Raw genomic sequence first — 26,016 nt, forward strand, 5'->3', positions numbered from 1 at the left:
CCTTCCCCGCCTTTTTTTTTTTTTTTTTAAATCTTGCTCACTCCTTTTCATTCTATCTAATTTGGCATTTTTGTTGTTGTTGCCAGTTTGGCTCCTGACTTCTCAAAACCCCTAAGGAGAAATTGCCTCAAGTAGAGTTTAGAAACTGGGAAGCAAAAGCTCAGTAGGATCCTAGGTTTACCTGAAAGGATCTGCTGAGGGCCCTTGTGATTTTTGAAAGGGTAGGAATGCTTGGCTTCCAGAATCTTTGCAGCCGAAAACCAAATTTCTTAACCACATATGTTTCAAAACCCAAAGATACTATAAAATAAAGGTCACTTGTGACTTCACAAATGCCATAGGTCTACTAGTAGATTTTGAGTGCAACTTCTTTCATCTATCACTTATTCATTTCATTGCAAAACCATGAGGCCAGATTTCAGATGAATTACTGCTTCTATGATGGCAGTAATCTCTTGCTGTCTAGGTCATGGATGATTATTTTCTGTGTTCTGTTTAGGACTGAGCAAGTTATAGCCACTCGAGGATCAGTTGAGAGTTGAAAGTGTTCTTTTTGCTTTAATTGAGGTCGTTCCATGAAAGGAAGCCAAATACCACTCGACAGGACATCCTGTGATTCCCTTAGTTTACGATGGCCAAGAACATGACTTTTTTTTTTAAAATAAGATGATTGCTTGCTTCCTTTCCTGTTAACGAGGGAGCCCAGAACCGATGGTGTCCATTTGGCTTTAAGGGCAATAACTAGCAAACAACTAAACCTCGCTCCAAAATCACCTAAAGAATTATAGGACATGGAAGAACATCCAGATCTTTTTATGTGAGCCAACAATGATTTGGTCATTGTTTGCATTTAAGTGACTGCTGGTTCTGTGTCTCTCTGTGTCTCTAAACGGTCTTCTCATAAGGACACCAGTCATTGAATTTAGGGCCCTAACCTCATCTTATCTAATTACACCTGCAAAGACTCTCTTTCCTAATAAGATCACATTCTGAGGTTTCAAGTGGACGTGAATTCCAGGGGGGACACTATTAAATGTAGTGTGTGTGTGTGTGTGTGTGTGTGTGTGTGTGTGTGTAACCATTTTTATAAATGTACCTGTATAAAATACACAACACCCCACACACTCATATAAAAGAGGTCTTTAATTTTATTTTTATCTTTATTTTCTACTTTTTCTCTAGTGAAAATGTACTGATTTTTTAATACAAAAATATTTTTAAAAATAAAAAAATAGCACTTTGACATCTACTTTTTAAAAATAGTAGTTTTTTTAAAACTAGCATTCTACCTTGAAATTGTTTTCTTTGCTTCATCAAACTATTATGAGATTTTTTTAATCTTAATTTAAAATAGGAATTAATCCTTTGTAGCATATATACACAAAAATATATAGAGTCAGTTAATATTTTTATGGTATTAATTGTGTTTATTATGCTTAGTATAACAATAACTAAAACTGAAGTAAAGTAAACTAGGTCTTTGAGACTTTGGGTCAACCAGTATAATATCAGCTCTTTGGTTTAAGTCTGCGGAGCCACACACACACACAAAAAGTTACAATTATACTCAGGTGCTGAATTCAAATTAATTTTTAAAATATGTTTTAAAGTCTCTAAGTTAAATTAATCTTAGGAACCTAGAAACTAGGCATGGGGGCAGGATGGGGAGGCACTTTGCCAAATTTCATCCATTCAAATTGACTCAAATACTGGTCAGTTTTTAACATACATATTCACTCGGGAACTCACTTCATTTACTCACCGAATGCCTTTAGACTTTCCTGTCTCTAGTAACATCTCTATTTAGTCAAGTTGTTTATAAAGTCTTCTCGTAAGTAATTTCCTTTCCCTTAATAATTTCTGAATGCTCATCAATCAACTGTTATTTTTCTGTCTTTATTCCACGTTTAACAAAACATTCCAAATTCAGCAGGGACCACAATCCCCCACGTTTGTTAAACTACAACAGTATATTAAATTTTGTCCTTTGCTCCTGTGAGTCCTCATACCGTAGAACTGCAGAGTCAAAACAGGAGGCTTCAATTCAAGAAACTGCTATACATCCACTCTTTCCTAAACCCAAGGGTCTGACTGTGTATCTGCCCCTCTGGTATTTCTGTACCTGATTCAGTTTGAACATGGCACAGTTCTTATCCACTTTTTACTCACATGCTCAGTATCTGCACATCCTTTTGAGAATCACAGTGTTCTTACACTGATGGCTGGAAACGTTTTAACTTTTGACCTGTGAGAAGGCAGCAGATAGGAGAGTGGAGAGGTACTGCAAGTTAAGAGTGAGTGAGTGTGTGTGTGTGTGTGTGTGTGTGTGTATATGTGTGTATGTGAACTGATTTTTGTCAGGGGCTGTTGGGTATTTTGATGCAAGTCTATCAGCCCTTTCTTCATTCCCATAAATAGTAAATGAGTTTATTGGCTTAAAACAAACAAACAAACAAAACTCTTCTACTCCAATACAAGGCAGATAGGATTGGTGTTTGGTTGCCCAGACAAGAGTAGCAGGAAACTAGGGAAGGGGAAAGAAGGATAAACTCTGACTCTGGGGTGGAATTGTAGGCGGATAGCAGGGCGTCTATTCTCTGGCCTAAATGAATCATTTCACCTGGGCAAGGAAGTTTGGGGAATAATGGCCTGGGGAACTGGTGATGAAATAGTGCTCCAAGTTTTGATAGTATTTCCTCACTGCTACACCAGTTTGGCTGAACATTACTAATCTTAGTCAGAAATTTCCATTTCCCGTGCTCATGACTTGCAGCCATCTTGGATGTAATTCACAGGATGTCCTCTGGGGTTGGGGAGTGGGTTTGAGGTAGAAAGCCAATGAGTACCTTGTCAACTAAAGGTAGTATTTAAGAAGTTTAAGGAAAGAATTAAGAAGAGTGGGTGGCATGGACAGGGCTGGGGGTATGTGGGTGTATATCATCCATTTTAGAGTTAAATTCACTGGGACATATTTTAACACTGGCCTGTACTTCCCTCTTTCTTTTGGGCTTAATTTTATTGGTACTTCAGTTTCCATTTCCGTTTCAGAATGTTCTCATAAGTTTAAAAATGAATTTTGCCACAATGTAAATACAGACCTTTGGATAGGCACCAGTCTCTAAGAGTGAGATACCCAGAGGTTTGTGTTTGTTTGTTTGTTTTAAGAAATTGATTTTTTTGAACACATAGTCAAGACATCAATCTGAAGCCTTTTATTAGTTGAAAAAAATTATAAGCAGTAATAGTGTACGTGGTCTCTGTCCATTTTGACTAAGCTACCACAGAAAGCAAATTGAGAGACTTGAGTCCAAGATACGTAGTAACTAGAAATGCAAAATGTGGTGATTCCTAAAATATTAGCATGGCTTATATGTTACAGCTGGCAGGTTTTTGAGCCAAAAATCATTCCCAGCATTAAACTGAGTAGAACTAGTTACCCATTTCAGGCTCTTCTTCAGGGAAACTTATGTTAAAAGATCATCTTGGTTAAAGGGAAAATGTACAATGAGGACTTGGTAGCACTAAAAAAGGAAAAATGGTTTTTATTCAAGACCACAGTGGTATTCACACTTGGAGGTCTGTCTTCTTCTCACTTACTCTCGTGATATCATAAAACCCGAGAGCAGAAAGGGACTTGGTTGAGGGCAGGAATCCTGGAATCAGCCCTGGGTCCGGATCCCAGCTCTTGCATTTAATAATTGTGACTGGGCGAGTGCCTAACCCTGCCCGAGTCTGTGTACCTTCTCCTCCATCATGGCATAAATGCAGTCGCTGTCACATAGCATTGTCGTGAAGACTAAATGAGAAGATGAGTGTTAACTGCGTACTCCTGGGAAGGAAAGAAGATCCAAAGAGGTGAGGCACATGTGCCCACGTTCGCCTAGCTGGTTGGTGGTAGCTCTGGGGTTAGAAGCCAGTGCTCCTGGCTCCTAGATCAGCGGTCTCATGAAGCTGAAATATGTACAAATAGTGAGTGCGCTTTTTATCCTGGTGTTGGAGACATGAAGAATGGCATGTTTCTCTATTCCCTTCTTTCTTTTAGACATCAGACACCAGAGTCCTTTAATCCACTCAACCCTAATTTATCCTCACCTGACCATCTCACACAGCACTAGAGACACGTATTGACAGTTGGCTTACATGGCATGATTTCGGGAACCCTGTAACTTTCTCCTCCCCACGAAATTCTCCCTCAAATGCATCCATTCGGGTTTTATTTACTGTGCACCCACTATGTGCCAGGCACTGCTCTAAACATAGGAGACACACGGTAACAAAATATATTCTATAAAGAACCTGCCTTCATAGAGCTAACTTCATGAGGGCAAGAGGTAGTGGACAGACAGTAAACTAACGAGATAATCCCAGCTTGTGTTAGTATCACGGAGGAAAGAACAGGTGGTGGAGGCGTACCTGGAGGAGGCCACTTTAGGGTGTGGTCAGGGAGGGCTTGCTGAGGAGGTGACATTTGAGCTGAACCTGAAGCATGAGATGTAACCCCTGGTGCCAAGTGCTGTGAATGACCCCTTCCTTCGCGTAAGACCTTGAGCCCCAATTATCCCTAAGGATTAACCTTGAAGCTGTCGTCCCTCATTTGTTTTTTATTATGCGACGCTTTCAGGAAGTCACACAGCGGAGGATGAGAATGACCTGAGGAGGAATCAGCACCACCAAGAGCACAAAATAGTTCAGAACCGGAGGTGGGGGGCACTTCTAACAAAATTTGCCCACCACCCGGCTTTGCCTGGTAGTGGTGGTGTGTTCATGCAGTCACCACATACTCTTCTGCTACGTCTTACGCACCTGGTTTTATGCAGGGGGCGTTAGCAACTGAGCATGACCGCCCACCATGGTGGCAGCAGCACCCATGCCCTGAAGGGTTGACCCGGGGTCATGCTGGGTGGGGGAGGCTTGGGACCTGACTGGAAATGACTTAGGATCATGGGAGAGAGCTAAGGTCAGTGTGAGAAGGAACAGGGCCAAGTAGGGCTAGGAAAGTTAAACAGAAGTCATATGGTCCAGATCAAGTGGATGTACCCGGAGCCAAGTTGAGGAGGGGCGGGGGGACTGGGCAAAAGTTGGTGCCCTGAGGAGGCCAGCCAAGCCTGTGGCATGGGAATGAGCTCTGGGTCATTGAAGTTATTTTCAGAGCATGGACCAAGCCACTCACTGTTTGAAACAGATGGACATTTAGGCAAATGTAATCAGTTATAATCAGTTGCATTTCTGACCATATGGCGTGTGTGTGTGTGTGTGTGTGTATGTGTGTGTGTGCTTATGGCTTTAAACTTTTTGCTTCCGTTATACGCAGTTGAATTTCATTCATGTCCGTGAATGTTATGAATGCCACAAAAAACTTTTAGAATTCCCAAATTTCTTCACTCCTTGGATAGGAGCCAAGTTTCCAAGTCATTTCAGGGCCGTAGCAATTGACTGTTAATTCTGAATTTAAAAACACAAAACCTTTATATGCTGGGTTTTTTTTTTAACAAATCAATTAATATTTTACTTAGCATGCAATTTCAACACATTGAATAAATGAACACAAATCCTCTATGTCTTTCATCATTCAGCATGACCTCAAAATCTCAGTCAAGCTAAACAATCACTCTCTGGACTTCAGGGGGTGGAGCCAAGCAGGAGTGTTTTTTTGCTTTTCAATTTATTGAAGTATAGTTGATTTACAATGTTGTGTTAGTTTCAGGTGTACAGCAAAGTGATTCAGTTATACTTATATGTATATGCTATCTTGAAAATTGCATTTCTGTTTCATTTCCTTACAATATTGGGGGTAGCCAAGCTAAGGAGCCACCTACTGAATAGTACCTGGTGGGGTTCACGCAGATAACCACAGCGCTGTTAAATGGAGGTTGATTTTCAAGGCTAGTTAGAGAATCTCCTTTTGCAGGCGATTGGAGAAATCTGTTTTAATCATATTCTGTTTTTAAAAAGTAGTCCTTGGAATACTTGATGATATGGCAGGAAGGAGCTTAATCTCTGTTTTAAAAAGGAACAGTTAATGGTAAATGGGATGGACACCCTGCAAAAAGAGTATTATTTTCTGTTCATTCTCTCTGGGAGATGGCAATTATTAGCTGGAGGTAGGACCTCTGATTGTGAGACGACAGGGAGCTTTGTGCCACAATTAAAAGCATTATCCTCAAGCAGCGGATGATAACGAAGGGCACATTAACAATCGCAATGGTGGGCCGCTTGGAAGAGCCTGGAATAAAGAGCAGGCTAATGTGCCCTCTGATAAAACTCATATTTTATCCAGTGTTTCTCTAAGCAGCTTAGTATTAAAGTTCTTTTACACTGGTTTTCTTCACTAGCTCTAAATTGTGAATAGCCTAATTTCAAGGAAAAATCAGTATATTTCACATTCTGTGTTTTAATAAAATATATGCATTTTATAATTGTGGGCGTATCTTGATGCTTCTCTGCTGTCCTCGTCTAAAGTCAGTGCTGCACCCAGGCCTCTGCCCCCGCTCAGCTCTCTGGGGAGGGTTGGTGCCTGGAACAGTCCGTTTTGCGTTGTCTGTCTCATCCCATAAGAGAGTCGTAGAGCCCTGTAAAAATAAAACAGATGCACATCTGCCCACGGTGGCTTAAGTGTGTTATTATTACCTGAAGACAATAAATGACCCCTTAAATTCCCCTCCCAGCCCTAGAGTCCATGCAGCCATCAATTATTCCACAAGTTAAGTGGAAGCCTTAATACCCAATTTTCAATGAAACTCAATACAGTTTCCAGAATGTCTCTCCAGGGAGATTTCATCTTGTCAGTGTTTGTCTTTCAGAGACCCTCTGTGACTCCGGCTTCCCTCCATCCTGATCTCCCTCCCCAACCAAATACTGTCCCCCTGCCCCCATGTTCTGGGTCACAAATAAAGAGCAAATGATGAATCGAGAATTATCTGGAGATATTCTTTCCTTGGTGAGATGATCCTCCCCCTCGCGGTATTGTAAATCTGGAGAATGAATTATGCACAGCTGAAAGGCGGAGAAGTTTCTGGTTCAGGGGACACTTACCAGTCACTCCCGACGGATGCCCAGTTCATTATCAGGGACAGCCACGGGGATTTCACATCAGCCTTTTGTGAGGAGGGAGCCAGGAAGCAGACACTCAGGCAGAATCTATTTCTGTTGTTACAAAGCTTTGCAGAGGAAAAGTCTGACATTTAAGTGAATGTCTGCCGTTGGGACCCAATCTCTTCATCCCCCCTCAGGTTGATGAACAACTTTTGGAGTTCCTTCCTTTGTCTCCGTATTTAATCAGTGGGTATAAATATACACTTCTTTTCTTCAGTGTGTATTTACAGGTTACTTTAGAAAGATGCCACTTCTAAGAGAAGGAAATAATTCATTTTTAGATCAGTGATTGTCTTGATCTCTTTTTAAACTCATCATAATACTTGTGGGTACATAGAAGTGTTTGCAAAATGGCTATTTCTGTTCAGATGACCCCCCCCCAAAAATTCTTTCTGAGTAAAATGCCACATTTACGAGTGTGTTTGAAATAATGCACCTCCCTTTACCTGGTATGTAGGAACAGGCCAACCTTGACAATGCTAAAATACGTGAACCAAAGGACACCCCTGTGGGATGGGAATTAAAGGTGAGGCCTTGACCTAGACCAAGTGTAAGTCCAGTGATTGGTAAAGAAAGTGTTCTTGTGAGTCACAGGTACATCTCCCACCTTGACATATATGGAAACTTCAGAGCCGTTTTGGTCAGCGGGACATGGCTTCCTATGAAGCATTGATACCTTTAGACGTTACTTAAGAAACCACTTGGATTATAGATTATTAATGGACTTCAGAAATCCTTATGTGCCCAAGCTCAAAGATGTGTTTCCCAGGTGAAAGAAAAATGCCATTATTCTTCAGACCTCTTTTCCAGTCTGTTCTTTGTTTTGTAACTGGGTAAAGGGTGGATTCCATGTGTTGGTCTTAGGCTGGTGGAGGTGGATTACTTCCCCCAGTGATGGGGGAACATGTTGAAAATACAGATTGTTATGAGAGAGAGAGAAGAAAGATGGTCACAGACATGAGTATAGTTGTCAGTTGTCAGCGCAAAATTGTGTGAACAGAGTATATTGCCATGGGGGGGTGAATTTACAGAACATTTTATATTGAACATGAAATTTCCAGTTGTGTATAGACTCCTTTAGGGAATGAAATAAAGAAAGTAACTTAAGTCAGGGGGTGTGTGTGTGGGATGGGGGAGCGAGGGGGTGGCTTTTAAAGGTTCAGTTTCAAAATGCGTTTGGGGTAAATCAAAGCCAAACAGAGCCTCCTTACAGAGCAGCAGACAGAAGTCAACCACTTACGGAAGGCAGTTCTTCTGCAGATGGTCGTGTCTAAACTTGGGAATTCTGGCAAACTCAGACGATAGTTGTGAAAAAAAAAATCAAAATCAAAATAGGTTCCATATGCCTCATTCCCCAAATTAATTTCTCAAGCCCCTCTCCTTACAGCCACACACCCAAAACAGCATCAGAGCCAGGATCCTGAGACACCTGGTCTATTGTGAGCCCTGCTGAAAAAACACTGCGTTTTCCTCCAAATGGAGTGATCAGTCACGTTTCCCCCCAAATGTACACAGTGTGGCTGTGGTCTGTTGGTAAGGGTGGGGCGGAGAGATGAAATGAATTACGTAAGAAATAATTCCAGTTGAAGGCCACATGTAATGCTAGCTATGACATTTTATGTGTTTGCTACATTTTGAAGAGACACTCCTCTGGAATAATTCACAAACCTTGCCCAGTTTGTTCTTGGACACAACTGTGGACTATTTTGTAACTGGTTTAGGGGCCCATGACTAGTAAGGTGCTAGAATCCATGTTTTGGTTTCCACGGTTAGGGGCTTGCCAAGTCTTTATCCAGGCTTTGTTCAGTAGGCAAGCTCAAGTCTCAGTCCATAAAATTCCTTTTGTTTCAGTAGCAGAAATGTAATTTCTCATTTCTATGGCTGAGTGACTGCTGCAAAGCATAAACTTGCCGTACGTTTCCCGCCAGCACCCCCAAATGCTGAATACAAGATTGAAATGGGGCAAAATCAACACACTGGCCCTCAGCCTGAGGCTGGCCTTTTTCTGAAGTCACATGTGTCAGTGGTCACTATCCACAGACAAGCCAGAAATATGACTTCACCTGCTGGAGGTATGAAGGGATTTTCATTTTTCTGTGTTTTTGTTTCTCTCACTTGTAAAAATAAAATATATATGTATGTATATATATATATAGCCAGCTTCCCAGAAAGGCATTTGGACATTCACAGAAACAGCGTGTAAACTATATGGTGATTATTGGTTTACTTTCAAGAAGAAGCAATGGATACAAATTCATTTTTTAAAATGTATTTTATTGAGGTATAGTTGATTTACAATGTTGTGTTAATTTCTGCTGTGCAAATTCATTTTAAAATAAAATTTCAATGCCATTATCAAAATATGTGACCCAGAGACTGACATGCCAGAGAATTGTCTCTTACCTACTGCTCTCAATGCTGTTGTACTTACCAGGTTTTAAACACATAGTGACCTGGTTAAAGTTCCGACTGAAAGCCACAAATAAGAGGACAGTGCTTTGACTTCCTTTTTTACAAGGCTGACACAGAGAGAAATGCTTGTTCTAAAGAACAGATGTCAGGTCATCGAAGAATAAACAGTTATTTCTGTGGAAAAGGCACGCTTAAGATCCAAACAGAATAAACCATGCACAGTGCATTGGCTCTTTATTCTGTAGCATTCGGTATTACCTTACCTTTCTTAGCCACTTACTTTGCTTGCCTGAGTCTCTGGAAATTACTCAGTACATTTTTAAAAAATTAATATTTCAAATTGTTTTAATTCATACCTTCAAAAGGACTAGGAATCCACATTTGTCAGGGAAGAATACAGTTCCTGACCGGCTCCCCTCACAGGATTTTTTCAAGAATCAAAACGGGAGCATGGTATCACTTTAACTCTAAAATGATAGAAGAATTCCTTTTGTTATCCACACAACATTTCTGAAGAACAAGCAGGGACCAGTACTTTCACCTTTATATTGTAATATAGGTTGACATCCAGGAAATTATAATGAAATCTTCAGATTCTAGTGGATATCTACAGAAGAGCTAAGACTATTAAACTCCACCAACCCTGAGTTTAAAACATATAAATTTTGGAAAAATACAAATTTTCTTCTACGAACTGTTGAGTCAGCTTGAATAATTTAAGCTTGAAGGTATTGAAGTTGCACCTGTAGAAAGAAAAAGTTTTCTTTTTTCTGAAGGAATTAAGGGGAGAAAAAAGTGGATGGGCAGAGCAGAAATAGAATTCTTTTTCCATGTTAGCTGCCCCCTGACTTACTAGAGGTTGGGAAGAGCACTTCCCTCTCCGCAGAGAGAGAATCAGGACTCAGCTCTCCCTCATAAAATCTGAAGGTGCCACACATTTGGATGGGGAACTAATAAAGGGAGCGAGAGATAACCACAAAGTGAAATGAATTTAGAAGTATCTTGGTAAAATTTGGAGCAAGATAGATTATAAGAATATTCTAATCAGCATGGATGGTAAACAGAAATTAACTATGTTGAGTCCATTGCTGTTAATTTGAAGTAGATATGGAAATCTATTTAATGTGTTTTTAATGTTTTATTTTAGAAAATGTAAGGAAATATTCCTAACCTTGACTGATTCACCCTTACTCTGTCCTCTATCCTAGTTTTCCCACAGGTCCCTTAACAATGGTTGTTCTTACTGCAGGGTTTCTAGGGATTGCAGTTGTGTCAGATGGAGATGGGGATGTGGTAGAGGTTAGAGTGGTGAGTCTAGTAACTAATTAACTGGAGTATTACTAAAGCAAAAATCTGGTGCTATTCCATTGTTTACCTGGTCATCTTAATGAGCTCCTTGAAGGCAGATAGTGCTTTACTTGCTGTTGTGAGCCGACTGTCTTGATATGAAAGGATTGTTGTCCTTTGGTGAACGTTGTCAATAAAGGCGCAGAAAAGGGTGTGATTCATTGACAGAACCTGCAGCAAATGACTTGCTTCCTTGTTCTTATGGATTTTTTAAAAGCTATCATAACTCTTCTACCTGCCCTTTGGTTGTACATTTCTTTCTATTATGTAACCACAGAACATCTTTACTCACTTATATATGGATTATCTTTCTAAAACACAGATCTGATTGTGTCTGTCCCACTTTGTGTTTGGTTTTGTTTTTAAATCATCTAGAGCAAAAATTTCATCCCAACTTGGCTTAATGCCATCTGGCACAATTCTGGACCTTGGTGCCTCATCCTCCATCAATACATCGCCTGGTAAAGCAAAAGCTTCTCACTACTGCCTATAGGCAAAGCCATTAGAAAATTACGTGAACTGCCAAAAATTATGCCAGTATGTGAAAATTACACCAGACTGTCCAAAACACTTAAAATTTTGAATTTTTTTCTGAGGTTTTATGTAATATACATAGTTGATTTTAAAAATTGACTAGTAACTAAAAGCAAATGGTTTTATTTACTAAGTGATAGACTAAAGAAAACAGTGGAAGTTATTAACCAAAAAATGAAAAACCTTTTATTAATGTTGTGGAAAAGCAGTTACTCTAGTCACATTATCTGGGATGTCAGTGACATGAGTTTTTTTAGATCTTCAGGCGAAGAGAATCTAGAGACGAGGGTGCTTCTGGGGATGGGTGGATATTTATTTTTATACCTATCTATAAATAATAAAATCTTCACTTACCACTTTAGGTAAAAAGCAGATTTTTGTTGCTTTAGGGTTAATAAGAATTCCAAACACAACTATTTCATAATGTATAGATTTTTGTGTAAAACCTGTAAGACTAGATTTTTCTGTCCTATATAGTCGTACTTAAAAATATTATCTCTGAATACCATTTGTGACCAAAGGAATAAGGAACCCTTGGAGAAATGACTGGTTTTAGGTCTAAGGCAGCGAAGGTACAAGTCAAGCCTGAAGCATTTTGTCATACCAGAAAGCAGGGAAGTTAGCAAAGACTACTAGGATCTTCTCAAAAGAACCTAGAAACCAGTTTGAATAAAGGCATATACTACATTGGATTGAAACATATCAAATGTGTTTAAATCCATGAGTTCATAATTACACTTAAAAAATAAAAACCTCATTGGTCATGTTTGGAGAATATTAGGAACTTACCTCATTGTTTTGAAAATCTGTAAATAAAGGGAAAGGATCAGGCATCTATCCTGCCTTTCCTATATGATCAGTATCTCAAAGGGGAAATTTCTCTTTGTAGAATTATTCTAGCTAATAAATCAAGAATGAATAGAGGAAAAGAGAGAGGACTCAAATAAACAAAATAAGAAATGAAAGAGGAGGAATAACAACCAATACAGCAGAAATACAAAAAATCATAAGAGAATAGTATGAACAATTATATGCCAACAAATTGGACAACCTAGAAGAAATGGACAAGTTTCTAGAAACATACAGCTCACCAAAACTGAATCAAGAAGAAGTAGATAATTTGAACAGACCGATTGCTAGAAGTTAAATAGAATCTGTAATTTAAAAAACTCCCTGAAAACACAAGTCCAGGACCAGATGTCTTCACTGGGGAATTCTACCAAACATGCAAAGAAGAACTTATACTGATCCTTCACAGATTCTTCCAAAAGACTGAAGAAGAGGGAGCACTCCCAAAGTCATTCTATGAAACCACCATCACCCTGATACCCAAACCAGACAAAGACACTACCAAAAAAGAAAATTACAGGCCAATATCTTTGATGAATGTAGATGTGGAAATCCTCAACAATATATTAGCAAACTGGATCCAACAACACATAAAAAGGATCGTACACCATGATCAAGTTGGATTCATCCTAGGGTCATGAGGATGGTTCAACATGTGCAAATCAATTAGTGTGATACACCACATCGACAAAAGAAAAGACAAAAACCACATGATCATTTCAATAGATGCAGGGAAAGCATTTGATGAAATTCAACATCCATTCATGATAAAAACTCTCACCTAAATGGGTATAGAGGGAACGTAGTTCAACATAATGGAAGCTATTTATGACAAACCCACAGCCAACATGATACTCAACAGTGAAAAGCTGAAAACCTTTCCACTAAATTCTGGAACAAGACAAGGATGCCCACTCTCACCACTTCTATTCAACATAGTATTGGAAGGCCTAGCCACAGCAGTTGGACAAGAAAAAGAAATAAAAGTCCAAATTGGAAGGGAAGTGATAAAATTGTCATTATATGCAGATGTCATGAAACTCTCTATAGAAAACCCTAAAGACTCCACACAAAAACTATTAGAACTGATAAACAAATTCAGCAAGGTATCAGGATACAAGATTTATATACGGAAATCTGTTGCACTTTTTTACACTAATAATGAAGTATCAGAAAGAGAAAGAAAAAAAAATCCCTTTTAAAATTGCATCAAAAAAAAAAAAAGACTTAGGAATAAAACTGACCAAGGAGGTTAGAGACTTACAAGCTAAGAGCTATAAAACATTGATAAAGGAAATTGAAGATCATTCAAAGAAATGGAAAGATAGCTCATGCTCTTGGATTGGAAGAATTAATATTGTTAAAATGGCCATACTATCCAAAGCAATCTACAGATTTAATGCCATCTCTGTCAAATTACCCATGACATTTTTCACACAACTAGAAAAGATCATCCTAAAACTTATATGGAACCACAAAAGACCCAGAATTGCCAAAGCAATCCTGAGGAAAAAGAAGAAAGCTGGAGGCATAACCCTCGTGGACTTCAGACAATACTACAAAGCTACAGTAATCAAAACAGTGTGGTATTGGCACAAAAACAGACATATGGATCAGTGGAACAGAATAGAGAGCCCAGAAATAAACCCACATACCTGCGGTTAACTAGTGTTCAACAAAGGAGACAAGAATATAAAATGGAGAAAAGACAGTCTCTTCAGCAAGTGGTGTTGGGAAAGCTGAACAGCCGCATGTAAATCAGTGAGGTTAGAACACTCTCTTACACCATACACAAAAATAAACTCGGACTTTCCTGGTGGCGCAGTGGTTAAGAATCTGCCTGCCAATGCAGGGGACACGGGTTCAAGCCCTGGTCCAGGAAGATCCCACATGCCGCAGAGCAACTAAGCCCATGCGCCACAACTACTGAGCCTGCGCACTAAAGCCTGTGAGCCACAACTACTGAGCCCGTGTGCCACAACTACTGAAGCCCACGCACCTAGGGCCTGTACTTTGCAACAAGAGAAGCCACCGTGATGAGAAGCCCATGCACCGCAACGAAGAGTAGGCACTACTCGCCACAATTGGAAAAAGCCCATGCACAACAACAAAGACCCAACGCAGCCAAAAATAAATAAATAAATGTATATATAAAAAAAAAAAACCCCAAGATGGCTTAAAGACTTACATATAAGACATGACACTATAAAGCTCTTAGAAGAGAACATAGGCAAAACATTCTGTGACATAAATCGTAGCAATACCTTCTTAGATCAGTCTCCCAAGGTAATAGAAGTAAAAGCAAAAATAAACAAATGGGACCTAATCAAACTTATAAGCTTTTGCACAGCAAAGGAAACCATAAACAAAATGAAAGTGCAATGGGAGAAAAGATTTGCAAACAATACAACTGACAAGGGCTTAATTTCCTAAATATACAAACAGCTCATATAGCTCAATATCAAAAAACAAACAACCCGATACAAAATGGGCAGAAGACCTAAATAGACATTTCTCCAAAGAAGACATATAGATGGCCGATAAGCACATGAAAAGATGTTCAATATTGTTAATTATTAGAGAAATGCAAGTCAAAACTACAATTAGGTACCACCTCACACTGGTCATAATGGCCATCAACAAAAAGTCTACAAATAATAAATGCTGGACAGGGTGTGGGGAAAAGGGAACCCTCCTACACTGTTGGTGGGAATGTAAATTGGTGCAGCCACTATGGAGAACAGTATGGAGGTTCCTTTAAAAACTAAAATAAAGTTACCATATGATCCAGCAATACCACTCCTGGGCATATATCCAGGAAAGAGGAAAACTAATTCAAAAAGATACATGGACCCCATTGTTCATAGCAGCACTACTTATAATAGCCAAGACATTGAAGCAACCTAAGTGTCCATCAACAGGTGTGTGTGTGTGTGTGTGTGTGTATGTATATGTGTGTGTGTGTGTGTGTGTGTATAAAAATGAAATAATGCCATTTGCAGCAACATGGATGGACCTAGAGATTATCACACCAAGTGGAGTAAGTCTGACAGAGAAAGACAAATATCACATGATGTCACTTACATGTGGAATCTAAAAAATAAAATGCAACTGACCTTATTTACAAAACAGAAGCAGACTCACAGACATGGAAAACAAACTCATGGTTACCAAAGGGGAAAGGGGCAGGGGGAGGGATAAATTAGGAGTTTGGGATTAACATATACATACTAGTATGTATAAAATAGATAAACGACAGGGACCTACTGTAGAGCACAGGGAAATATATTCAATAACTTGAAATAACCTATAATGGAAAAGAATCTGAAAAGAATATATAAGGATATATATGTATGTATGTATGACTGAATCACTTTGATGTATACAACATTATAAATCAACTATGCTTCAATTTAAGAAAAAAGAATGAATAATAGGATATCACTTTGAAGTCTCTGAAGAGTTGTTGGACCTAGGCAAATACCATCAATGGCTAACGATATCACTTAAGGAGTCAATCAGACAGTATGTGTCTCCTGATGGAAGTTGAAACACTGCATGAAATAGTCTTGTCCCCTCTCCTCCATTAGAACTTGAATCAAAGCAAGCTTCTAGGTCAAATTACCAGTTTCTGGGAATACAAGGGAGAGAGGAATATGTTAAAAGGCACCAATGGGATGCAGCGAGAAAAATCTAGATTGTGGAAATTCTACAAGACAAACAACCCATTCCTTCAACAACAGTTTTTTTTAAATGCAAGGGAAATATTGGAAATGGAGAAGAAACCTATAGATGAAAGAAAGTACATATCAAAGAATCACAATGTATGAATCCTATTTGAATTCAGATTCAAACAAATTGAAACAAAATTATAATACATATTTGATGATATTAAGAAATTTTATTTTTAGGTGTGATAATGCTGTTGTGGTTTTGTTTTCTTTTTAATGTCCTTATCTTTTAGAGACACATACAAAAATACTTAGAGATGAGATCATACGATGCTTGGCATTTACTTCAAAGTAATCTGGCTTGGGAGACGGAGGGTGGGACGATGGGAGTGTTGATGGGAATATAAATGAAACAGGGTTGGCCAAGTATAGATAATTGTTGAAACCAAGAAGTGAACACAACTGGTTTGTTATTCTGTTCTCTCTCCTTTTGCATATATCAGAAAACTTTCAAAATAAAAGTGTATATATGGGCTTCCCTGGTGGCGCAGTGGTTGAGAGTCTGCCTGCCAATGCAGGGGACACGGGTTTGAGCCCTGGTCTGGGAAGATCCCACATGCCGCGGAGCAGCTGGGCCCGTGAGCCACAACTACTGAGCCTGCGCGTCTGGAGCCTGTGCTCCACAACAAGAGAGGCCGCGATAGTGAGAGGCCCGCGCACCGCAATGAAGAGTGGCCCCGGCTCGCCGCAACTAGAGAAAGCCCTCGCACAGAAACGAAGACCCAACACAGCTATAAATAAATTAATTAATTTAAAAAAAAAGTGTATATATATATACACACATTTTATAAAAAATTATGTGTGGTATAATTGTACAAAATTAGTAAAATTGCAAAATTTCAACCAGGTTTAAATATTAAAAAGAATTTGTTACCACTGTACACCTGTTAGAATGGCCAAAATCCAAAATACCAACAATACCAAATTTTGGTGAAGATACGAAGCAATAGGAATTTTCCTTTATTTATTTATGTAATTTTATTTATTTTTTGGCTGCGTTGAGTCCCTGCTACTGAGCATGGGCCCCCTCCAGCTGCGACGAGCGGGGGCCACCCTTCGCCGCGGTGCGCGGGCCTCCCACCGTGGTGGCCTCCCCCGCTGCAGAGCACGGGCTCCAGGCGCGCGGGCCCAGCAGTCGTGGCTCACTGGCTCCAGAGCGCAGGCGCACAGGCCTAGTTGCTCCGCGGCATGCGGGATCCCCCCAGACCAGGGATCGAACCTGTGTCACCTGCACCGGCGGGCGGATTCTCAATCACTGCGCCACCAGGGAAGTCCCGGAACTTTCTTTTTTTTTTTTTAATGTTCATAATGACTTTATTTATAATAGCCCCAAATTGTAAACAACCCAAATGTCCATCAACAGGTAAATGAATAAACAAACTCAATATATACATACAATGGAACACTACTCAGCAATGAAAAGGTGTGAACTACTGATACACAGTGCAACATGGATCTCACAGTTTTATGAAAGAAGCCATACAAATGTATATACTATGTGATTCTATTTATAGAAAATTCTAGAAAATGCAAACCAATCTATAGTAACTTTCATTCATTGCTGTTGGGAATGCAAAATGGTGCAGCGACTTTGCAAGACAGTTTGGCAGTTTCTTATAAAATTGAATATACTCTTACCATGCAACCCATCAGTCATGCTGTTCAGTATTTACCCAAATGAATGAAAACTTATAAAAACCTGCACAGGGATATTTATAGCAGCTTTATTCATAATTGCCAAAACTTGATGGCAACCAAGATGTCTTTCAGTAGGTGAGTGGTACATTCAGACAGTGCAGTATTATTCACCGCTAAAAAGAAGTGAGCTCTCAAGCCATGAAAAGGCATGGAGGCACTTTAAATGTGCATTACTGAAAGAAGCCAGTCTATGGTTCCAACTATGTGACATTCTGGAAAAGGTAAAACTATGGAGACATTAAAAGAAATCAGTGGTTGCCAGGAATGGTGGGAGGGAGGGATGAATCAGCAGAGCACAGAGGATTTTTAGGGCACTGAAGCTATTCTGTACGGTACTACAGTGGTGGATATATGGCACTGTACATTTGTCACAGCCTGCACAATGTATAACACCAAGAGTGAACCTAATGTAAACTATGGAACCTGGGTGATAATGTATCATTGTAGGTTCACCAATTTTAACATTTACCAGCCGGTTGGGGAGATTGGGGGGAGCGGTGGAGGACAGGGGGGTATGTGGGAAAACTCTGTACCTTCCACTCAATTCTGCAGTGAACCTAAAGCTGCTCTAAAAAATAAAGTTTATTAATTAAAAAAAGGAAACCAATTACACTGAACTCTAGCTATTAAAGCATTTTAAGCAAAACAAACCTTTTCTGTTACCTTTTCTGTGGCCAGTGTATGCCCCTCCAGCAAAAAGTTGGGGGAAATAGTGTCATGAAATGGTCAGAAGTATATTAACAATCATAGCTGAAAGGAAGAGTCGTGCAGTCAGGCAGGACTTCCAGATTATCCAAATACTTTTTGTATACTTTTTTTTCCAAGGCTTTGTCCAAAGCTTTTAGGGATAGAGACTATCAGGTGAGGACTTTTCTTCTTCTTTTTTTTTTTTAAATAAATTTATTAATTTTTGGCTGCGTTCGGTCTTCGTTGCTGCGCGCAGGCTTTCTCTAGTTGCGGCGAGCGGGAGCTACTCTTCATCGCGGTGCGCGGGCTTCTCATTGCGGTGGCTTCTCTTGTTGCGGAGCATGGGCTCTAGGCACGCGGGCTTCCGTAGTTCTGGCACGTGGGCTCAGTAGTTGTGGCTCTCGGGCTCTAGAGCGCAGATTCAGTAGCTGTGGCGGACGGGCTTAGCTGCTCCGCCGCATGTGGGATCTTCCCAGACCAGGGCTGGAACCAATGTCCCCCGCATTGGCAGGTGGATTCTTAACCACTGCGCCACCAGGGAAGTCCCAAGGATTTTTTTTTTAATGAAGTGTATTTGTAACCTGTTTCTAAAGTGAATTTCCTTTTCTCTAAAGCTGATAAAAAATATTCCCAACTCACTTTTTTTTTTTTTGCGTGGGCCGCATGGCTCATGGGATCTTAGTTCCCCATCGAGGGATTGAACCCAGGCCCTTGGCAGTCAGAGCGTGGAGTCCTAACCGCTGGACCACCAGGGAATTCCCCAACTTACCTTCTAAGTGAGACACTAAATTACATGAGAGATTAGGAATCTCAGAACCTGAAGAACATTTGAGTCAAGTTGAGGGAGACAAAAAATGATACTGCATGAACAATATATGAGATTTAACCATATTATAGCAAATATGTAGAACAGAGAGAAAGGGAAGAGAAAGGGCTTAGCCAGAGCAGGACTTTTACAAGCCCTGGAGTTCTGTCAGGGATCCAGAGCTTGAATGGATGTCTGTCATCTTTCTGAGTTAATTTTTTCCTTGTAGGTAAATAAACTTTGTTTGTTTGTTTTTTCTAGTTGGGGAATGGCAGTCAATGTGTATTCTACCTCGATAACCCAAGAGACTATGAGCAGACATGACATCATTGCCTGGGTTAATGACATAGTATCTTTAAACTACACGAAAGTGGAACAGCTTTGTTCAGGTAAGAGATTCTTTTAAGTATTTACGTAAACGTTTACTCCCTATCGTGTGGAATGTGATTTTATGAACCACAGATGATGTATTTTGGATAGGAAAAAATATATGTATCCGTATTGATATATAATTAAAGGGGGAAAGCTCAGATATAATTGAAGAACATATGGGGGGAAATGATGGCCACCTAAGAGCCTCGAGCCTCCACGACACGTTACGAACGGTCTCGCTTAAGCTCTGTAACTGGTCTCCCAGCCTCTTCTCCATCATCCCCTGTCAGCCACCACATGTCTCCTCCTAATATGCAGATTGGGTCCTGCAACACCTCTCCTTAAAAACCTTCCAGGCTCCACACTGTCCTTCCTACAGGATAAAATCCACTCCTTGATGTGGCTGATAAGGTCCTTTCTGTTCTGGCTGCAGCCCATCTCCTTGGTGTCATTATCTACATCTCTCTCCCCTGTGCCTCAGTCGCACAAAATACTCTTTGTTCCCTAAAGACTCCTTCCCTTTTGCGTCCCACAGCTTTTTTTCAGGCTCCCTTTGCCCTTCTTTTCATTTGCAGTAAAATCTCGTTCACACTTTAAAATCCAACTCGGTTGTCACCCCCCCGAAGGGTCCCCCAGATCTCCCAGGCTCCACAATGTTCATGGAAGGCTGTGCCCACCCTTGCAGAAGAATGCATGCCACACTGTGTTAGAAGGTCCAGCTGTTACTCCCCTGAAGGTACCCAGAGCCCTTGAGGACAGGACTGTGTTTCATCCTTTGTCATGTGTCTGAGGTGGCACCCTGCCCGCCTGCTATAAAGTAGGTCTGCAGGGAATGCGTATTGAGCTAAACTTGTTTTAAAAAAGAAAAGATTTGACTTTAATGATAAAGTAGGGGCTTGTTAAAGAACATGTCACTAGTAAAGTAATTCATTCTTAGGTTAGAGTATTTATCAAAGAAATAGTCTTCCTTTGGAAACAGGAAGTATTTTCTTCTTGTGAACTAACAGGTAAGAGATTTCCTCTTTGCCTCTGGCTCTGACCGGAAATGGTGTTACTAGAAAATATTACTGAAATGTATTCATGTGAAATCCCACAAGACATGATAGGTACAAAATAGTCATCAGGTAGAGCTGGCGCAGTGGTGCTGGGGCAGCAGAAAGGCGTTCTGCTGGCTTTCTCAGTGGGTCATGTGTAGAAGGATTTCATGCGGTGCCGTCAGAATTTGGAACGCCTGCACTAGTCACTCTCAGATGTGCCCAAATCCAACCCCTCAGTGAATACACTCTCCCTTCTCCACATCTAGACTGGATTAGAATCGACTAGCAGACAAACTTCCCATCTACTGACACCTCTTCTCCCATCACTGTTTTCTCATGAGCAAGACAGTGAGGGTGGCCAGAACCTAGGCATTGCCTCACCCACCCTTCCTGCGCCCAGGCCTCTAATATCAATACTGTGATTTGCAAGGTCAATAACGGATGCTAACCGGCCAGTTCTTTGCCCTGCAGTACGAGCTAGAAAAAAGCTGACTTAGACTATGATGGCGCCCCAGGTATGTGTTGTTGGCCTGTTGAAATGACTTCTAAAAATTACTGACAGGAACAGCCCCTGTTGCATGCTTCTCAACTGCAGATCTCCACTCAGTCAAGTTTTATGGTGCCGTTCTTGCTGTGCGTTCTGGAGCTCTCTAATATTTTATTTTTAATTTGCTGGAGGAAAAGCAACCCAGAGTGTTTTCTGTTATTAGCCATCCCTTTTCTGTTAATAGCGAATACCACTTTATATTGTACTTGTGGGTCCGTTTCTCCATAGGGCCTGACACATACTCTTCCCTCAGAAATGTTCATATTGAGATGAATGAAAATCAGTTGGAAACTGCTGTGGGGCAAAGACAAAACTGTGTATCTTTCCCATAAAGTGGCTGTATGTACCTGTGGATAAGGGTCATGGGGTTGGTTATCAAAGAAAAAGAGACACAGGGAGGAAGGAGATAAGAAAAAGAGTCATAGAGGAAATTGCCAGTCATGGCTCTAAAGTGTTGAAGGAGCCCGTGAGGAGCTTCCTATGTAATGCACTTGGGGAGTTTTTGCTGACAAATGAAATGAGAAGCAAATTCGAATTTTTAGATACAGTAGTAATAAATGCTGGAGTGTATGTGTGCATATATATGTGTGTGTACCTATTATTTATATAAATATGTATAATTTCTTTGCATATCTTTCAACTTTCATATAAGGCAAATTCAACAAAAATCTTGGTAGCATCTGTGAAGAGTTCTTGTACAGTTTCCTTAAAGAAAGCATTGGTGTGCATTTTATAGTCATATGTAGCTATGTTGCTATCCAGTGTGGCTTGATGAAACCTGTAGAAACCACTTTGATCATGAGAATAGATAATTTCCGTTAGGATAACTCACTAGTTACCTAAGGTTACAAGGTTGATGGTTCAGAAGAATATTTAAATATATATTTATTTAAATTATATTTAAAGTTTCCTTTCTTTATTGAAATACGTTTTTTTGTTTGTTTGTCTTGGTTTTTTGTTTTTTGGGTATTTTTTTGTTTGTTTGTTTCGGCTCAGAAAAACATGTTAATGTCCACAGTAGAGAGACATGTCTTTTATTTTAGGCAGTAGTTTCATCAGAGTGTGAACTGCGGACCATGTGCATTTATAATCTTCTGAGAAGCTGCTTAAGAATGCAGGTTCTTGGGATCCTTCACCTTCTAAATCAGTGTCTCTGGATGTGTGAAGCCTAAAGTCTTCATTCTAACAAGCACCCCAAGTACTTCTGTGCTGCACCCAAGAGCTTGCAGTGCATTTTACAGAAACTCCAAACCACTAAAAGTAAAGTTAAAATATCCAAAATTTATCTGGCACGATTTCCTCATTCATAATTTAGTCTGTGACTTTTCTCTTGCCTTCAGCAATAGCACTTAGCAGGAAGTGCTATCTTTTTATTTATTTATGAATTTATTTATTTATACCCTTCTTTGTTCTAGAAGGCATTGAAGGCAGCTAGGACAGTGCTATTAGGATAAGAACAAAACCAAATATTGGTGACCTAAGTGATTTATCCTCAGCATACTTAATGAGTAGTCAGTCAGATTTCTTGGAAAATATCTTTTCCTTTCAGTTTCATTTTAACTTCTTTAGTTTACTGTGTGTGATATCATTTTAGCAGTGTGCTGTGGAAAAACAGACACAAAATACCTTCACATATTTAACTGATTTTTTTTCTTGTTCAATAAAATTGTTCCTTACTCTTTTTCCTAAAGGTTTATGTTCCAATCCTAGCAGTCCCCCTTTGGCATTTTTTCCCCCATTTGCATTATTTCCTATTTCTTTTTTTTTAATTTCCAGCTAAGAGATTGCCCTCCAGCTAATATTAAAACTAACATCAGCTTTCTTTAGCTCATAAAGAACTGACATACTGCTTCACGTGTGTGTGCCTTTTTCTGCAGAAATTTCTGCTTTTATATAACATCTCATTTGTTTCCATATAAGCATTTTAAAAGCTTTTTAAAGGAGAGATGATATGAGGTTTAACACTTAGAAACACGTTGCAGTAAGTTGCAAAAGAATGAAAATGACTCACTCTTTTCTCCTCTTAATTTTATCCCAAGGATGTAACCTTATGAAATTGTCTTTGGGCATGAAATCTGGGTCATACAGTCATATGCATATTTAGTTTGCATTCATTTCTTGTGAACAGCAACCTTTACGTTTCAAGTGAAAAGCTGGACTGTATAAATGAACAGTCTGTCAGTGGGTATGAATACTGCCTATAATAATATGACAGTATACGGCTCATCTACATTTGATTTGAAAATGAATATTTGTGGATTCCCCACGTTGGGATGGGGGATTGAACCACATGAAATACCAGATTTGTTTGGCTTAAAAATATTTTATGTTTTTAGTTCAATTGCCTAATAAAATGTTTAGGGCTTTTTGTGGGGTGACACATTTTGGTTTTACTTTAGTACCGGCTCAAACCAGTTTACTAGGTATTTTATAAAGGATTCAAGAGAGAGAATGGACATATAGTTAAGAGAAAAAAATGAAAATTTTTAAATAAAAAATTTTTTTCAAAGAGAGAGAGAATGGGCAGTATGGTGCTAAGAATCCCTATAAATCCGCTTTAGTGACTCGAGGTACCATATTGGAGATGATAGAAAAGGTAGTGAACTATCTGGGGCATAAGAGTGAAAAGAAATGAGGTTGGGAGTGGAAGGAATGTATCTTTCCTTTGCCTCTTCACCCTCCATCCTCTGCTCTAACATACAAATTTCCTTTGAAACTTTTTTCTGACATCCATTTTTCTGTGTCCCAGTCCTCTCCCCTCACCTGGGATGCAGGCAGCAGAGCCATTGGTCCACTGCTGGGTCGCTGCCAGAGCTTGGCCAGCGGGCACCTGACGAGCGACTCTCCCATGCATGGGAGAGAGAGGCTAGAGAGGCAGGCTGCCCTTCTCTCTGTGCCACCTTCCTTTCCTCCTCCCCGCTCTGTCCACAGCACAAGCAAACCACTGATGCTCAGATGCCAGTACTGTCACTAGGCTAGTTATAACAGCTCAGTAATTTTCATGAGCATTTTAGTATTTGAATAAAATTTGGTTTGGATGAAACCATTTTTTTTAGAATGGAAAATTTTTGATCTTTTCTTGACTAGCATTAAAAAATAGACAGAGGGACTTCCCTGGTGGTCCAGTGGGTAAGACTCTGTGCTCCCAATGTAGGGGGCCCGGGTTCAATCCCTGGTCAGGGGACTAGATCCCGCATGCGTGCTGCAACTAAGAGTCCGCGTGCCGCAACTAAGACCTGGCACAGCCAAAATAAATTAAATAAATAAATAAATTTTTTTTTAAAAAAAGAAAAATGATCAGGATTCGATTCAGCTTCATTTTGTGCTTCTCCACATTGTTTCAAGCTTTGTCTTGGATCAAGTTTTTGGTGTTTTCTTCTTCCAGGAAAGTTCCTGAATCCAGCTGGTCATGTCAGAGTCAAAAATGACAATTCTCAGTCCTTTGTGGCTCCCAGAAGGGGCTAGGCTTTACAGTAACACCGCAGGATTCAGAGGTGTGGTTGTCAGCCGTGCCTGGGCCCTGTAGGACAGGTGCTTTGAGCCCAGCAGAGCGTTCTTTGTGACGTTTTTGGCTGCAGTCTGTGCCTGTGAAATAGGTTGATCTCACCCTAGTATGAGGTCCCCTGTACCTTCTTCCTCCTGTCTGCAGAGACCTCTGTCAGGAGGACAGGTTAGTGATGAAATCAGCTCAGAGTCTAAATTTAGTAGACCTTCTCAAGAGAGTTGGCTCTCTTGAACTGAAACCAAGTAAGGATATTTTGTCGATGTCTGGTAGCTCCAGAGCTTACTTAGCTTTCTAAAATCATAGACTGTTATTTGCTTTCAGAACGTTAAGTCATCTTGGCTTGTGTTACTGTTGTTACAGATGTAATTGTACTATAGTGGAATATTATTCATATTGGTGATGTATTATGTAGAGAGATGGGGTTTTAGGGGTTTTGCTGACAGGTTTTCTCTGATTTTATTTTGCTGAAGTTAATTTTAAAATCCGTTTGCTTGGTCTCAGCAAACCAACTAATTGGCGAGCGGGGCAGGGGGGTGGGCAAAAAGTGAGTTGGAAAATGGCGGGGAGGTCGGTCCAACATGGGGTTCAGTTGTTGCAGTGGATAATACACTCCTGTGTTTCCGCTAATGTACCAGTCGAAAGGGAGTTTACTTTTTGAGCAGAATATGGGATACAGTAGTATATTTTTCCTTCTAAACATGTTTGTTTATAGATATTTGCTACTTTGTTACCAAAAATAAACATAAATCGGTGTTTTTGTTGTGGTTTTTCTGTTTACTGCATTTTGTAATGCTAAATACCATAGTGGAAAAAAGTGTATGCATTCACCTCCATTTATCCAACTGCCCCTATAAATTTTGTTTTTTTACATAGATGATATATGTATCGATATATATACACACACACACGTATATGTATTGATACTGAAAGCAGTCAGCCATCTCTTCATCTGTCTCATTACTGTATTAAGTTCTGACAATCAATTTACTTTTATTTACACATGTTTTGAGCCCTTCTTTGGCCTAGGCCCTGAGGATCTGGATTAATAAGATGGGGTCGTGGTCCTCTAAGAGTTCAGTACGGCAGGGCACTGTCCTGCAGAAAACTAGAAAGCACGCTGTGGCCAGTGCTGTTTTGGAAGAGCTTTGAGCTTACAAAGGAGAGGTGGGGAACACAGCGAGTCTGCGGAGAAACACCTTCCTTCAGATTCTTTGGGAGTTAGTGGGTGCTGCCTTCGAATGGCTGTAGAATGGCCAAAGTTTGTGAAACACCTCAGAAATCCTCCTCTTGAGTCACATGGGGTGACCAGGACACAGGATAATGTGTGTTTTATTAGGTCCAGCCCTTAAATACATGAAGTATGTTGTTTCTCTAAGAGAAATGTAGAGTTTTTCCGGATG

General features: G+C 40.0%; 1 protein-coding gene across 4 annotated transcripts in view; it reads left to right on the forward strand.

Annotated features, from left to right (window-relative positions):
• MAPRE2 (microtubule associated protein RP/EB family member 2) overlaps positions 1–26,016 on the forward strand; it is a 162,624-nt gene that overhangs the window by 71,436 nt on the left and 65,172 nt on the right. For 3 of the 4 annotated variants that reach the window (XM_059894415.1, XM_059894414.1, XM_059894413.1), the window contains one exon: positions 19,417–19,544. The exons of the other annotated variant lie outside the window; for it this stretch is intronic. In XM_059894415.1, the coding sequence (XP_059750398.1) occupies positions 19,424–19,544 (121 nt within the window). In that variant the 5' untranslated portion in view covers positions 19,417–19,423. The remainder of the gene's footprint in view (positions 1–19,416; positions 19,545–26,016) is intronic. 4 annotated transcript variants of the gene reach the window in all.

Source organism: Balaenoptera ricei, chromosome 14 (genome assembly GCF_028023285.1).
Source record: "Balaenoptera ricei isolate mBalRic1 chromosome 14, mBalRic1.hap2, whole genome shotgun sequence".
NCBI classification, from domain to species: Eukaryota; Metazoa; Chordata; class Mammalia; order Artiodactyla; family Balaenopteridae; genus Balaenoptera; species Balaenoptera ricei.